At 42.2% G+C, this 14,048-nt stretch overlaps 1 protein-coding gene across 1 annotated transcript in view; it reads left to right on the forward strand.

The window, feature by feature from the left end:
- The window catches only part of LOC124300426 (uncharacterized), a 36,770-nt gene extending 23,660 nt beyond the window's left edge, over positions 1 to 13,110 (forward strand). Inside the window, exons 3-8 of the mRNA XM_046754523.1 lie at positions 3,243 to 3,503; positions 4,507 to 4,661; positions 4,748 to 4,994; positions 5,634 to 5,749; positions 7,628 to 7,768; positions 9,549 to 13,110. Coding sequence (XP_046610479.1) covers positions 3,243 to 3,503; positions 4,507 to 4,661; positions 4,748 to 4,994; positions 5,634 to 5,749; positions 7,628 to 7,768; positions 9,549 to 10,379 — 1,751 coding nt within the window. The 3' untranslated portion in view covers positions 10,380 to 13,110. The remainder of the gene's footprint in view (positions 1 to 3,242; positions 3,504 to 4,506; positions 4,662 to 4,747; positions 4,995 to 5,633; positions 5,750 to 7,627; positions 7,769 to 9,548) is intronic.
- The last annotated feature ends 938 nt before the right edge of the window (positions 13,111 to 14,048 follow it).

Consider the following 14,048-nt stretch of genomic DNA (forward strand, 5'->3'; position numbering starts at 1 on the left):
AATATTTTACTACCTCCTCCAGGTTTTATACTATTTTTTTCAGTATTTGTCACGAGTTTTTCGAGTGACAACTTAAAAGAAAGAAAAGTTAATAGATGAATCATACTGCGGTATAGGCACGCATCGCCGCATAAACACTTTCCGGATATCTCAAAGGTCGGACTAAGCTTTGCGGGGTTCGCGTAATCTTTTCATTCGCGCTTTCGAAGTGGTTCAATACCGGACGGAGGTTATATCTGGAGATGCGAACGTTGTAAACCCCGGAATTCATACCGAATCGACCAAACTGTGACCAAAGTAAGCCTTGTCGATCATGTCTTTTTCTTAGCCAACGTGAGGGTATCGCTTAATCTTTCCTACGATTGAATTGACGTGTAGGATCGACTGAGCGCGATACATTGATGAGTTGATCCCTTCGGTGGTCGATGGTATAAGCTTCGGAGAAGAGTAATTGAGCTCTCTAGTGGTGCAGTGAATTCAATTGACTTGTGAAGTAGATAAAACAGCAGAGAAACAGTATAGAATAGAGAGAGAGAAAAGAAGGCGGGAGTGTGGGAAAACGACTTGAGTGGAAAAGACAACCCATTGTCGCACTATAGCGAAGGCTACTATACACGAGTCTTGGAAGAGAGGAGATTAGATTGGATAAAAGACAAGTAACGCGTAACAATACGATATAAAGATAAGTAATGGCGATATACCGAACGTAAAAGACCAATTAATCAGCACTGTGACGTCAAAGAGAGCAAACGTCGAATGCAAAAAGGATACCTGCCGACAGGTTTTGTGAGACTCGCAACCATTGGTGCGATTGATCGAAGGTGTGAAAATGGACCGTTGGATAAAAAACTATATTGAACATTGACTCGATTCATTCTTACCTCTTTCCCGCTCGATGTAAATGAACATATAATCGTCTAGCAAGAGTAGACAAACTCGCCAAGGACATCGGCCCGGCCATGAATGGGACCTAGACTTGGCTGAGAGATCGAAAAAGCCCACGCGAAGTATGCGACTGGCGTAAATTTAAGTTTCGTCTCCGCGGACGCGGCTCGGATTAAATATAGAAACACACCGCAATTCCGATGTGGACATGGCAGTTACCGTATCGCGATGCTGACTTTACTTACCTGACACTTTCTCGCTGTTATCGAGCCTACGAGTCGGCACAGAATGCGTAGGAAATTATTTCGAAACTCGTGAAATACGTGTCGATGGTGCCGAGGTATGAGGGACAACAAGGCACTTTCGATTCGTGAAGCAAAATTAATTATTCCTCTAATTAGCTCGGTACGAAACCTCCGACACTAATGTATAATAATATTCTCATTTCGACCAAGGTGTAATACTTTAAATATCTCTTACTTGAATAACAATTGGGGTGCTGGTACATTTTGAAATAGCTGTTCCGCCATCTGGCTCTCACTCATAATTTATTCGTTGCATATTTTCAGTCAGATAATTTGTATATTAATCAATCCTTTCGAGTCTATGTGATAACACTGGTCAACGGTGGTTTTGTTGCCCTTAATATTTGAGTGGACTTAGTAAGATTCGATGTCAATGACTCTAGGGGTAAGCATAGTTTTTCGAAATTGTCTCCAGCTATTTATTTTATCGACATTTTCATATATGACTCTTTGTTGCCCTGATTATATCCGTGAAACTACGTGTTTGAGAACGAAGAATTTACGAATAAAATGAGGGCAACAAAAAAAAATCTTCGTGTAATTTGGGTGAGAAAACATGCCTTTTTTTTCTTCCTACGTTTCACAAGGGAATCTAATTTCACCTTGATGTATTCACATTCAGTCAAATGTTTGTTAAACGTAGTTCTTTGTTTAGAACAAGGCAAAACGTTGATTAGATCGTTTCCACGTTTAGCCTGGTACATTCGTGATTCCTACCTTTCATGTTTTTGTCTATCGTGACAGCACCGTTGAATGGCAAAACGCGAAGATTAAGGGCACGGTTCAAACTAAATCTTCCATGATAAATTCAGAGGATTTGTTCATTCCTCAAGTCTCGAAAGCACATCACGAGGCAATTTCAAGAGTAAAGACTCGCTAATATATTATCTTATAAAGATGCTTTTCATGATCAGCATCGTATTTGATCTCTACTGTACAATCCGCATACTCGTTTCACCTTTGCGAAACCATAATTCCAAGCCTCGTCATCTCCAAAAGGAATCCTTTTACTCCACCGAGACATTATTTTCCTCGCTAAGATCGATGAACTTTGTATCTATACTTCCTGGATCAATACATCTGCGCATTTCTATACATAGCAACAATTGCAACTGTACACTCAAAGGTGCATTCTCGCGTACCTCTCCAGAGACGGTCGGGTGGGTGCTTTAAGGGATGAGCTTCCATTCGCTAGGGCAAACACATTGTAAACTCGATGGTATATAACCGGTACATGAAACGACGTCACTTCGGGAGGGCAAAAAGCTTCGCTTCACTCGCTCTCTTTGCAGGCCATTAATCCGCTTCTGATGCAACCGCGACAGTCAAGAGTTAATCGAGTGTGTTCACTCTCTGTACGTTCGTCGGTGTTTTTGACGGGTCAACTGTAGGAGTTAGTTTAGATCGCGTCATTTTGACGGTGCCATATTTGCCTCATGGGTTCGAAGAACGTGTCTAAAGACACCGAGAAAATTCGTGTTCCATTTGATGTTCCGGTAATGAGACTTTTGGAACAAACTTGAAACTTTGGCTATGAAAATGATTTCCTCTGCCAGACAACAGGAATGTCAACAGCGTGGTGTGAATCGATATGCACAGTCACGTCTGGTCGGAACCCGACTGAAGCTTCCACTTAACTTCATGACGGTGAAATACAACTCGGCAGATGACGAAGAGACGTTCGAAGCTTTCCGCTTGAAAAGTTTGCCACTCGATGCCTCTGATGTGGTAGAGGATGAGATAGGTCTGCTCGCTTGGGGCCGCTACTCAAATTGAGTTACTATTCCACTCCAGAGGTAACGGGCTGTCAAAGAATCTCTTTAAAGTCATCGCCGGGCCAAATGGCAGCCACCGTGAAACGCGCATGGTGATTTATACCCGGTTTCTCTGTAATGGCGATACAATTGCATCACGCATGATGTAGCGTTGAAGTTGGTGCGATAAGTCCGACCAATCTAGGCCGAATCCCGCGACCAGTTAACAAAAGTTTTACATGACAGCTCATCCTTGACTGCGAAAGAACAAGTAAACAACGGTGCTTTTTCCCGCCAGCGGACAAGGGCATGCTCCTGAAGCTCGACTTCCGGGATCGGTTTGACATGGAGCCGAGCGATGGATGTCGATTCGACTTCTTGGAGGTTCGTGACGGACAACATGGGTTTGCCAAAGAGATTTTTCATCGGTGTGGCAAGGAGTTTCCCCCTGTGGTCATTTCGCAGTCACGGTACCTATGGCTGCGATTTCACAGTGACGAGAACATTGAGTACGGGGGATTCAAGGCCGTTTGGAGCATGATACCCCGGCCCACGGATAGTAAGTCGCTTGAGTTGATATCAAATCAATTTCGATACCCCGAGACCATTTCTTATTCATTTTCTAACCAAAGTTCTGAACCGTTACTTCAATGCCTCGTAGATGCGAGGGGAAATATTTTTTATCTTACAGTGGAGTACCAAGAATCTTTTGACGTGTGCAAGCGTATTCTTTTCACATTCATGTCTTGTCCATGAGAATATCAACACCCGCAATAATTTGATTCTACTATTTCAACGCACAGCTCGAGTTGATTGCTGTTAGTTAGTGATGGGTGTTCAGTAACAGTTCACAGTTTTGACATCAGATGAAGCGACATCCTGACTAGCTATTGAACCCGCTAGAAATTAAGATCGAGACTTCTTTGATCGTGCATCTAAAATATCCATAAAAATGCTCCGATCCTTGTTTTAACACTTTGCGGCACAACGTCTCATACATGGGACACGTTTTTTGAATCGGTTATTCAAGATTTATAACCAATTTTTGGGATATTGGTGTCATTTTTTTTTTTTGCACAATTGTGCTTCTAAGATGTCAATGTTGACGTTTTGAGAGAGATTATGATTCCGTGAATATAGTGAGCGCTATAAATAAACAAAGTGTTGAAAATGTCGGTTTTTACAGAATAAATGTAATTGTTGGAAGATTATGGGGACTAGAAAAGTGGAACTCGGTAGTCTTGGGTCAAAATTTCAAAATAAAAGCGGATTCAATACGGTAGACTCAAAATATAAAAATTGATGCAATTCGCTTGAAATTTGTTACTCAGGGGTTTTCGGTGTCGCTGAAAACGAATCCGCCGTCAAAATTTCAAAATTCACGATAGCATATCCAAAATGGTGAATTGAAAATATAAAAATTGATTCTACTCACTCGTATTGAGTTCATTATTTTGAATTTTGAAAATTTCTCAGATCTGACCCCATTGAATTTGACTGCAATGAAAAATGTATGCTTCAAAGAGTTAAAAAAACAAACTTTGTGTCTGTTTAATCCAAAGAGGTGATACCGGAGCCAGAGTCCTGCATGATAAATAAAACGGGGTTCGAGGCGAACATCAACAGCGAGGAAGTAGAGGAACAGAAAAAAATAGCGGAGAAGAACGGAGTGGCTCTTGATTGCATGTGGGTCGTGACGGTCGAGGCGGGATGGAAGGTAGTTTGTCGTCAGGTCAAAAAGCTGCGTCGGAGCTCGAAATCGGAACTACGTGTAACTTGCGTTTATCCTTCATTTTGCCACAGATCCAGCTTTCTTTTACAAAATTCAAACTGCAGAGGCCGAACGAGTGCGACAGCAACTTCGTCGACATCTTCGGTGAGCGGACTGACCTCCCCTCCCGGCTGAAGAATTTCTGCGGAAGCACCGCTGACCTTGTCAGCACTGAAACGAACACCCTTTTTCTCCGGTATTACGCTGAGCCAAGGGCTCTCAATAGCACCTTCACATTTCTCGTCACCGCCTTTAGAGAGAAGGGGGGCGATAGCTCGAGTGAGTCTGCATCGTCATGATACGTAGCTGAAATTTTTTCCAGTTAACGCGGAGACCCTGAAATTCGAAAGTTTTTCAAAAATTATTCGATTCTTCAAAAACCTCATAAATTCTAATTCACCGCCACATATCTCGCAAAAACAATTCGATACAGTTCTGCAGCTAATCAAGGTAGGCAGTGACAAATAGTCAACATCCAATTGACAATATTTAGATATATTTTCAAGTTCAATAATATAGAAAAAATCTGATTTTGTGAATTATTTCAATATTCAATTTTCACATGTCTACTGTGTTAAAAGGAATAATTTGATCTTCAATAATCAGGCTAAAAGTTTAATTGCAACTGTTGTTCTGAATGCTTGTACAAGGATTGTGACGCGAGGAGCTTTTTTAAGAGCACTATAATTTTTGGCGTTATTTCAACCAACATACGAGACCGTAGTGAAATACAACGAATCCAGAGGTGGAGAGAGAATAACGTATCATGTATTGATATCGTTGAAATTTCACGTCAATCGGAAAAGTTTCGAGTTTCAGGATAGAAATACAAAAAGGGATCCGACTCAAATTTTGCAAAATGTATGTATTTGAATCGTCGTATTTCAATTGATTTTAAATTTCCTTTAAAAATTCCAGAATGCCGTGACGGAGAATTCGACTGCGATGACGCAAGATGCATCAACGGCAGTCTGAAGTGCAACGGAAATGACAACTGCCGTTTCCGAAATGACGAAGAGCCCGCGAAATGTGGGGTGAGCATAATTTTCATCGAAATAACGTAAACCGCGCATCAAAGCGTTTCCGTTCATTCTAAATATCAATTTTCCATTGGGCATCCAGTTTCCTTTTTACCGTTCAGCCATACGTGCAAATCGGATATTCACCACCTATTAGAGCCCCGTTTCGCGCATTGCGCCGATGACTGGTATTCCCGTGATTACGGTGAACCGATCGGGTGGCTTTGGCCCCAAACGCCGCTCGTTATCGCCACGGATCAGGGATCGGATCGATACTTGAACGCCCCGCGGTCCTGTTTGCGAAACCAGGTGGACAACGGTCTGATAGTTGCAGGAAACCGCAACGTCGCCGTGTGACTGTCGCTGTTTGCGACACTCTTTTTGGAACACAGAAGTTGTGAAAAGAGGGTGGAAAACCGGAGGGAACGACAACTAGAACGGAAGCGCTAAAAGCTTGCGGGGAAAAACAAGTGCTTTGCAACATCCGGGAACTCCGGAATGCTTGGTTAAGATTAGGCGGTCGGTAAAATCCAGCGTACGAATTTTCCCGGATCAACGACCTCTCGGTGAAACAAAGAGACGGAGAAACGTTGTTAGTCATGTTACTGATTTCCTCATTTACGTCACTCTGTTTACCGTGGGAACAATTCGAGGATATTCTCCGCGACACCCGAGGCTGCTGCCGAAGCCATCCACGAGAGTGAAATACAATCGATACAGCATTCCGTTTCCCCTTGTTTCTGCTTTCGCGATGCCAATTAGACACCGAGATGTATAGAGTTCATCAAAGTAGAAGCTTATAAGAGCCAATCTGCGGCCATTCGCACTCTTGCAGGGCTGCATTAAGTGTCCTGAAAAATACTAAAATTTGGACCAATTATACGTGTCTTGAAAACTCGAATGTCGAATGGATTTTTTCATTTGTTTCGATCAATAATGATACCTGTAATTTTTCTAAACTTTCCCGCCATTTTGTAAAAATGTGGCGACCCGAAATACTTTGGACACGGATCAATGAATGTTTTATTGTAAAATGAAGACCTCGATAACATATCTTTTCGTTATGGTTCGAAAATGGGATGAAAATGTTCATTATTTTTTTGTTTTGAATTTTTGTTTTCCCAAAAAACAAAAAAAAAAAAAAAGTCGCTAGACTTTACTTTTAATGATGGTTTCCTGTAGTCAAACTTCGTCTTTTTAAAGTTCGATTTTCTTTTTAATTCAAGAGTTGACCGAAGGTGACAAATTTTTTTTGTTCGAATTAAGCATCTTTGGTTGACAATGACTCCTTGGTTTGATAATCCCATCATCAGAATAGTGATCCACGCTCTGTGTTTATGAATTTAAAAATTCATAATTCCATCCGTTGATTTTTGAATCAAATATGAAAATATTCCCCACCAAGCCAAAGCACGGCCGACGATCGGGTCGCAATATACGAAAAACGGGGGATCAAAGTGTAAGACACCATTCGGCCGTAAAGCAAAGTGATAGGAACGCGTGCAGAAACGGTAACGGAGAGAAAAGAGAAACTCGTGCGAGCGACGATCGTAACAAGTTGATTATCCAGCGTGCTGAACTCGAGCGATAAATAACCAATCGCGATTTATAGTCTATAGCTACCTTATGCCTGCCTATCCCACACCGGCATCAAGTATAACGTAAAGATACTTTGATACTGTACGAACGAATGGAGCGAGGAGTCGGTGAGCGGACGGATCGTAGCCGTAGGCATAAAATGAGCTCTAGATCTTCTCCTCACGCCTGATCCCCGGAGGGTGCGCCAAAATCTATTGGACACGCGGATCGAGGCAAGAGAGGGTTCGTCCCAGCTCTCTTGTGAATTTTAAGTCGAGCCAAACGCGTGATATGTTCCATTATTCTTTGCTGCAGAACACGGGAGGCTCCGTATCGATGAACTCTGAACACATAATCATCATCCTGGTCGTATTCTCTCTGATAATGTTCGGCATGAGCTTCGCCTTCGTCTTCAACTGCGTCCGGAAGCTGATCAGAGACCACAGAATAATCCAGGTAAGAACTGACAGAGGTCACAGAAAAGCTCTTCCAATTTGTGTTTTCAATTTCTTCCGCAACTAATTCGAAACGCAGGAAGTTCCTGTTTGAACGTGCGTAATTGAAAAGAAAAATCCCGAGACTCATCAGCTCTAAGCTAACTTCCGATCGTTCTCCGGGCTTTTCTTTGTTTGACTCGTTTAATGTATATGAGGTATACAGGTATCGGAAATTCGGGGGAAAGCGCAGAGCTCAGCACAATGAGATGAAAGGAGGATGCGAATTTCTTTGATATTCCTCTCTTCAAGCGGCCCGAGAACGCGAAACACGGTGAACTCGAACATTAAAATTTGCGATCTTGCATCGCCACGAATAAAGCCACGCCAACGTTCGTATAAGAATGGATTCTAAAAACGTTCGTGCATCCGGCAGCGTGTTAATTTATACGCCGGGCAGATTTTCGCCTGCAGTATAAGCGATGCAATCAAATCGCAAATCGGCCACTCTGCTCATGCCCAATTAGTTGAAATTTCAGTAGCTGAGTCTCGATATTCGAAATCCTGTATTTGCAAATATATGAGTCGATCCTGGCAGCAATCACTCGCCCATTAGCGAGCACGTCGTATTCGTTAATTGAAGTCTCAAGGCTTCTTCGTTATACCGGAACCGGAACTCGAAAGCAATATCATTCTGACCGGTGATTTGAAATCTGTAGAGTAAATTGATAAGTCGGCATCGCGTCGTCTTCGAAATATCGTGGCAATAATTCTGGCTAGTAAATATGTACATTTCATACGGTAAAACCGGATAAATGTCAGTCATTTGTCCTTTCCGACACTATTCGACCACGAAGGTCTTTATTCACGTCTGTAGCGTTCTGACAAACCAGACGCGAACGTAAAGCACACGATCCGGTAAGATGGCATGATGTCACGAACTCGGTGAAAGTAGAACAGATTCGACAATAAAATATAATAAAATGAAAGAATATATATGTTTGCATAATACAATTTGAATCTATATGTAGACCAAGTCACTGATCAGGTAAGAGTGATAGTTAGAAAAAAATGTTGGAAAACTGATCTTCAATGCAGGGTTTTACAGGTGACCTGCATATTCGGCAGAGCTTTATCATGTGAATTATTAAAATATTTCTGAAAAGTATTGGTACTACAAGAAAACAAAAACCAAAAAAAAAAAAACAAACGATACGCATATTGTGTGTTGAAATAAAGATATAGGAATATTTTTCATTTTTTAAGCTGAAAAGTGATGTTCCGTTGTGTGATTTCTGAATAACTTTTATGATGATAACATGGTTCAAGGTTTTTGAATATAATCTTTGAACGAGTCATTCTAAAGAAACCGTGCGCGATATCGACTACAGTGCCAAATCGATCGTACTTATCCCAATCGACTGTCTACGCCAATGACTCAGCCAATCTTAACATGGCTACGCCATCACACGAAATAAATCAATCGTTTTTAAATAACGGTTTTCTCGGTAATTCTGAGACTGTTATAACAACCGATAGCACAAAATTATCCTTAATTTTTTCGTTACAAGTGTTTTTTTTTTCCGGAACAATAATGACAAATAACCAAAAAAACCACTCGTCAATGTTAGGGACAAATTTGGCCACTCACGGCGCTACTTGTACTCGCGCTCGGTTCCTATACGTAACCTATACAGAACCGAGTTACTCATTTCATAATCATGATTATTCTGCTATTAATCCTGGTAAATGTACCAATTGCAAATCAACAAGGCACTTGTCTCTGACTCTTTCCTCTGCAGGAGCACATCCGCCAGTCGCGGGAGAACCGGCTGGACGAGATCGGTCGAAAAACCACCCCGTGCCCTCTGTCGTCGACGCGAGTCGACTCGTGCGATCACCGAGGATCCAGCGAGTCGCCGAGCCTAGAAGTGGCGCCAAGCAAAGAGCTGCTTCCACCGCCTACGACGACGACGACGACGGGTTCGTCCTGCGCGTTAATGGGCCACGATTACACCCGGGAGCTGCTGGCGAGGGAGGCGGACTACTCGGCGATGGAGATAAACGACATCCACCGCAGCAACAACGCGAGCAACGCGACCCAGGAACGGCTCCAGGAGTCGAGCGAGGAGCCCGAGACTCGCGACAACGCCTGCCAGACGAGGGAAAGCCTCTTCGACGGCGTTCCCATACCCCGAAGGACGACTTCCGGCTCCCACTGTTCCGGATGCGGCTGCGGTCCGAGTGCCGCCTGCGCCCGTCACAGCGCCCTCATCCCGCCCCCACCCCACGGATGGTCCCTCCACGACCCCCGGTTCCCAGAGCCTCCGGACTACCTCTGCAGCTACCAGCGATTCCAGAGCCCGAAGCCGGGGAACCGCGAGCCCTTTCACTCCCCGGGGAAGTTCTCCCGGCAGAGCACCCTCGACTCGGGAACGACCGGGACGACCGCCGGGTCCCAGCACTCCTCGGGGAGCGCCCCCTCCAATCAGACGACCGCCGGCACCCCGACCTCCAGGCGAAACGACCCCAGGTATCGGGCCGAGGCCGTCATCGAGCTGCCTGAACTCGAGCGGCGACCATTCAGCATCGAGAGCACCAAGAGTGCCCCCGACGTTATCGCGACGCACTGACGGCGGAGGACCGGGGGCGAGTGGGAACCTTACCGAAGGCGGCATCCCCGACGCGTCAGCGTCGCCACCCAGAGCTCCCTCGACGACGGCGACGAGGATGAGGATGAGGACGGTGCTCGCAGAGACGGCTCTTGATACTCCGCCCCTCCGCCGTTCTATCCCACCTGGCCTCGACGGGGCAACGATCGGAACGTTCGGGGCTTGGGATTCGCCATTCTCAACGGTTTTCGGAGGGGGGACGAGGTCGGCGCTACCGTTCGATTTTAAAATTCACTGCCGTTGTAGGGTGATTGGCATCGATTTGGGTTTTCCGGAATTTCTCAAAATCGCGAATTACTGCACGCAGCGTCCATAAATTATGTTATCGGTTTTAGGGGGGAGAAGTACAGAAGTTATGACGTTACATGCAAAAAGCGAAATTCATAAATAAAAAATTAATTATCGACAAAACGTTGTTAATAGTTAACAAATCATATTTGGCTCAACTAAAATTTGATGATAATAACGAAACGTTTATTTCGCCATATCCAAACATTCGTTTTTTAACTGTAAATAAACTTTTTTCTCAGTGCGGCTCCGGACTAGGGTGGCTCCTATCAAAGGTAATAGATTAAAATTTCTCTAATGCGTATACTTCGTTTAATTATGCTAATGTAAAAAAATCTTGAGCCGAGAAATCGTATTCATACACACCTAAAGAAAAATGTGACGGAAGGGGAGGTGGGGCAGTAATTTTTTTTATGTCATTTGGAAGGGAGGGCGAGTCTTTGAATCTTACAGAAGATGACAGAAGGAGGGGGGGAGGGGCTCAAAAACCCTCAAAATTCGATGACGTAATTAACGGACGCTCCCATATTTCAAGCGATTCCTAAGAAATCGGTTACGAATCATTCAAAGGCGCTGACAATTGCTTGGAATAAGTGTTGAAATCGTTCAAAAATCGTTGAAATATCTTAAAAATTGATATCCTCTGAAATCGCTGTCACTTATTCTGCAAGTGTTTATATAGCCCCTCGGTTGTTACGCCGGCTGCCTCGAAGAAGCGACGGTGAAGATCTTCATTCCGGTTTGAAGTATGTCGAAGGAAAATCGTGGTAATTTCTTTCGCAAAAAATGAATACTATGTTCTTGGGTGAACCGTTTTTCGGAGGATCTCGATGTGACAAATTATAAATACATGTGATAGCGTTAGGTAGAAGAATTATATGACGCAAAGAACGATCGTTTTATACAGATCAAAACTCTTGGATGCGTATAGTATACATAAAAATTCCATTTAAAAATTCGATACCCACGGATGGTTTCTTTTTTGTTTAATTATCGTGCTCTTTTAAACCCGGTGCTTAGAATATCACGAATTTGTTTGGATTTAGGCGTTTGCTTCAAAGGTTCCATTTCACGGAAAAACTACTCTAACGTTAAAAAGAATTTTTTACTCCGAACAAGTTGCTGGAAACAACAATAAAATACATATCTTTGCAAAGAACGCATATAAAAGTATGCCGTAGGTGTGTCTTTTTTCATCGCCGAAAATTATCGCGCATATTTTGTCCTGCCTAATTGTTACTCCCTTATTCCTTCTTTATTCAGCTCCAAAAATTTACATTTCCGTATATTACAAATATCGCATCACATTCGCATCAGGCTTCACTCTATCGTAATTATCATTTATAATGCACGTTGACAAACTTTGACACGTCTTTATATTTCATAATTTGTAATCTATGTATATGTATATGTATAATAAGTATGTAATTGTAATACTGTAATATATAACTGATTAGGATGACTATTTTTTCATCATGACTCTCTGATAGCCGTATACGTATAATGTATAATCTGAAGAGTTTAGAGTCTACGCGCGTTTCAGAATAACGGAGTTGCATTTATATGTGTATATATTGTACCAACATTATATCTATGTAATAATTTATGTTGATAGTTGATGTAACTTATACACAACCTCGAAGAAAAAAAAAAAAGAAATATTTGGTAATCGTATTCTATAATCTATTGGTTACAGTTTTTCAGCAGTTACACTTACATCTAAAAATCGGCTGAAGATCTTAAGCTGAAACGCGCGTAGCCCGTTTCCGTACGACCAAGAATAATCAATTTATAGTCAATTACGTACCAAATATGTTCTATAAGGTGTACAAATGATGAAATACGCGCGTCTCATTATTGCGATGTATGTATAATACTTGTATAAAGAAATAATAATAGTGGGGAAAAATGAATAAATAGATTACGAACATCCGCGATGCATTAATTAAATTTGCGAGGCTTTTCACGCCAGCCAACAATGGCTCACGTTCTTCTCTTTTCAACGTATCTCGGTTATTTTTTTATTTTTTATTTATTTTTTTTTCATAAAATTTAATCTCCGGCTTGAATAATACATCAGCCCAACAGCTATATATTCAATTCTTCGACCTGAAGTATTGACGAATTATAAAGAGACTCGAATCGCGCGTCCTACGTCAATTCTCGTTTTATCTAAAAACACTTTACAATTAATGATCGTCTCTCATCTGGTATTCAATTTTTTATTCTACACTGAAAAGCCTCATCAGCGATATAAATCTGATAAAACAGGTAAATAATATGTATTTCACTACGCACTGGTATAATATAATAAAATGATATTACATGTAACATAAATTGAACAGAAATTGTGATGTATACATTTGTATATAAGATAATAAACTACATGTAGAAAAGGAGAAGAAGAAGAAAAAAAAGAAACTGAGAATGAAAAGGGGATAAAAAAAAAAACAATTCCGCGTAAAAAAAAAGAATCATGTGTAGTACAATATAAAAATGTATAACATTATACATGATAATCGCGAAACAGCGGCCAGAGATGAAGATAATAAACGGTAATTTTCGAATACACGAATACCAGCGATCGTTTTATTTTCTCGTAAATTAATTCCTCGATATCCCGATTAATTAAAAATCACAGACTCATACCTAATTCGGATGGCGGGGTTCGCATGAATAATCGCATATTATTGTGCTCATTAGCGGATCTACAGAAAAATCAAAGCTGGAGCGTAAAGAGGCCCCGAAAGTATGAGAAGGGTGTTTAAAACCGGGGCCGAGAATTTGTTATACAAGGAAATGGCGGCAGCCAATTCATCCGTAAGTGATCGCCTTTCGATAAACCGTTCCGAGTGCTACGTCCTCAGTGCCCATTTTTCTTAATTTCCCGGCTTCTTTGCCGCAAAGCTGAAGTGTGCAATTCCGACTCACCCCGAGAGGGAGAAAAAGCTTTGAACCCGGAGGCTGAACAGGGCGGCCATTTGTCAAGGCTTTGTACACACGGAAATATGCGTATATAATTGTTATAGAACGTGTATAACATGCCTCTGCACTTAAAGTCACAATCAATCCAACGTTCGCGGACTCTCAAATAAAATCCGACGGTTCATTGTCTTCGAATTTTTGCCGTCAATTCCGCGGCTTGCTTGCCAGATTTTCCTGTAATTTTGCAGGAACGCCGCGAATTATTCAAGGGTCCTCCGTAATTTGCAGACTCGGTGGGTAAATTGTCAGGTGCGTAATTGTCGAACGTGACTTCGGTATCGGTTCCCTAATTTTCGACCACGGCACGTAGATGGACCTCCATGTTATACCACAACCCCGGGTTTTCATATTCACAGA

The sequence above is a fragment of the Neodiprion virginianus genome, chromosome 3, assembly GCF_021901495.1.
Source record: "Neodiprion virginianus isolate iyNeoVirg1 chromosome 3, iyNeoVirg1.1, whole genome shotgun sequence".
NCBI classification, from domain to species: Eukaryota; Metazoa; Arthropoda; class Insecta; order Hymenoptera; family Diprionidae; genus Neodiprion; species Neodiprion virginianus.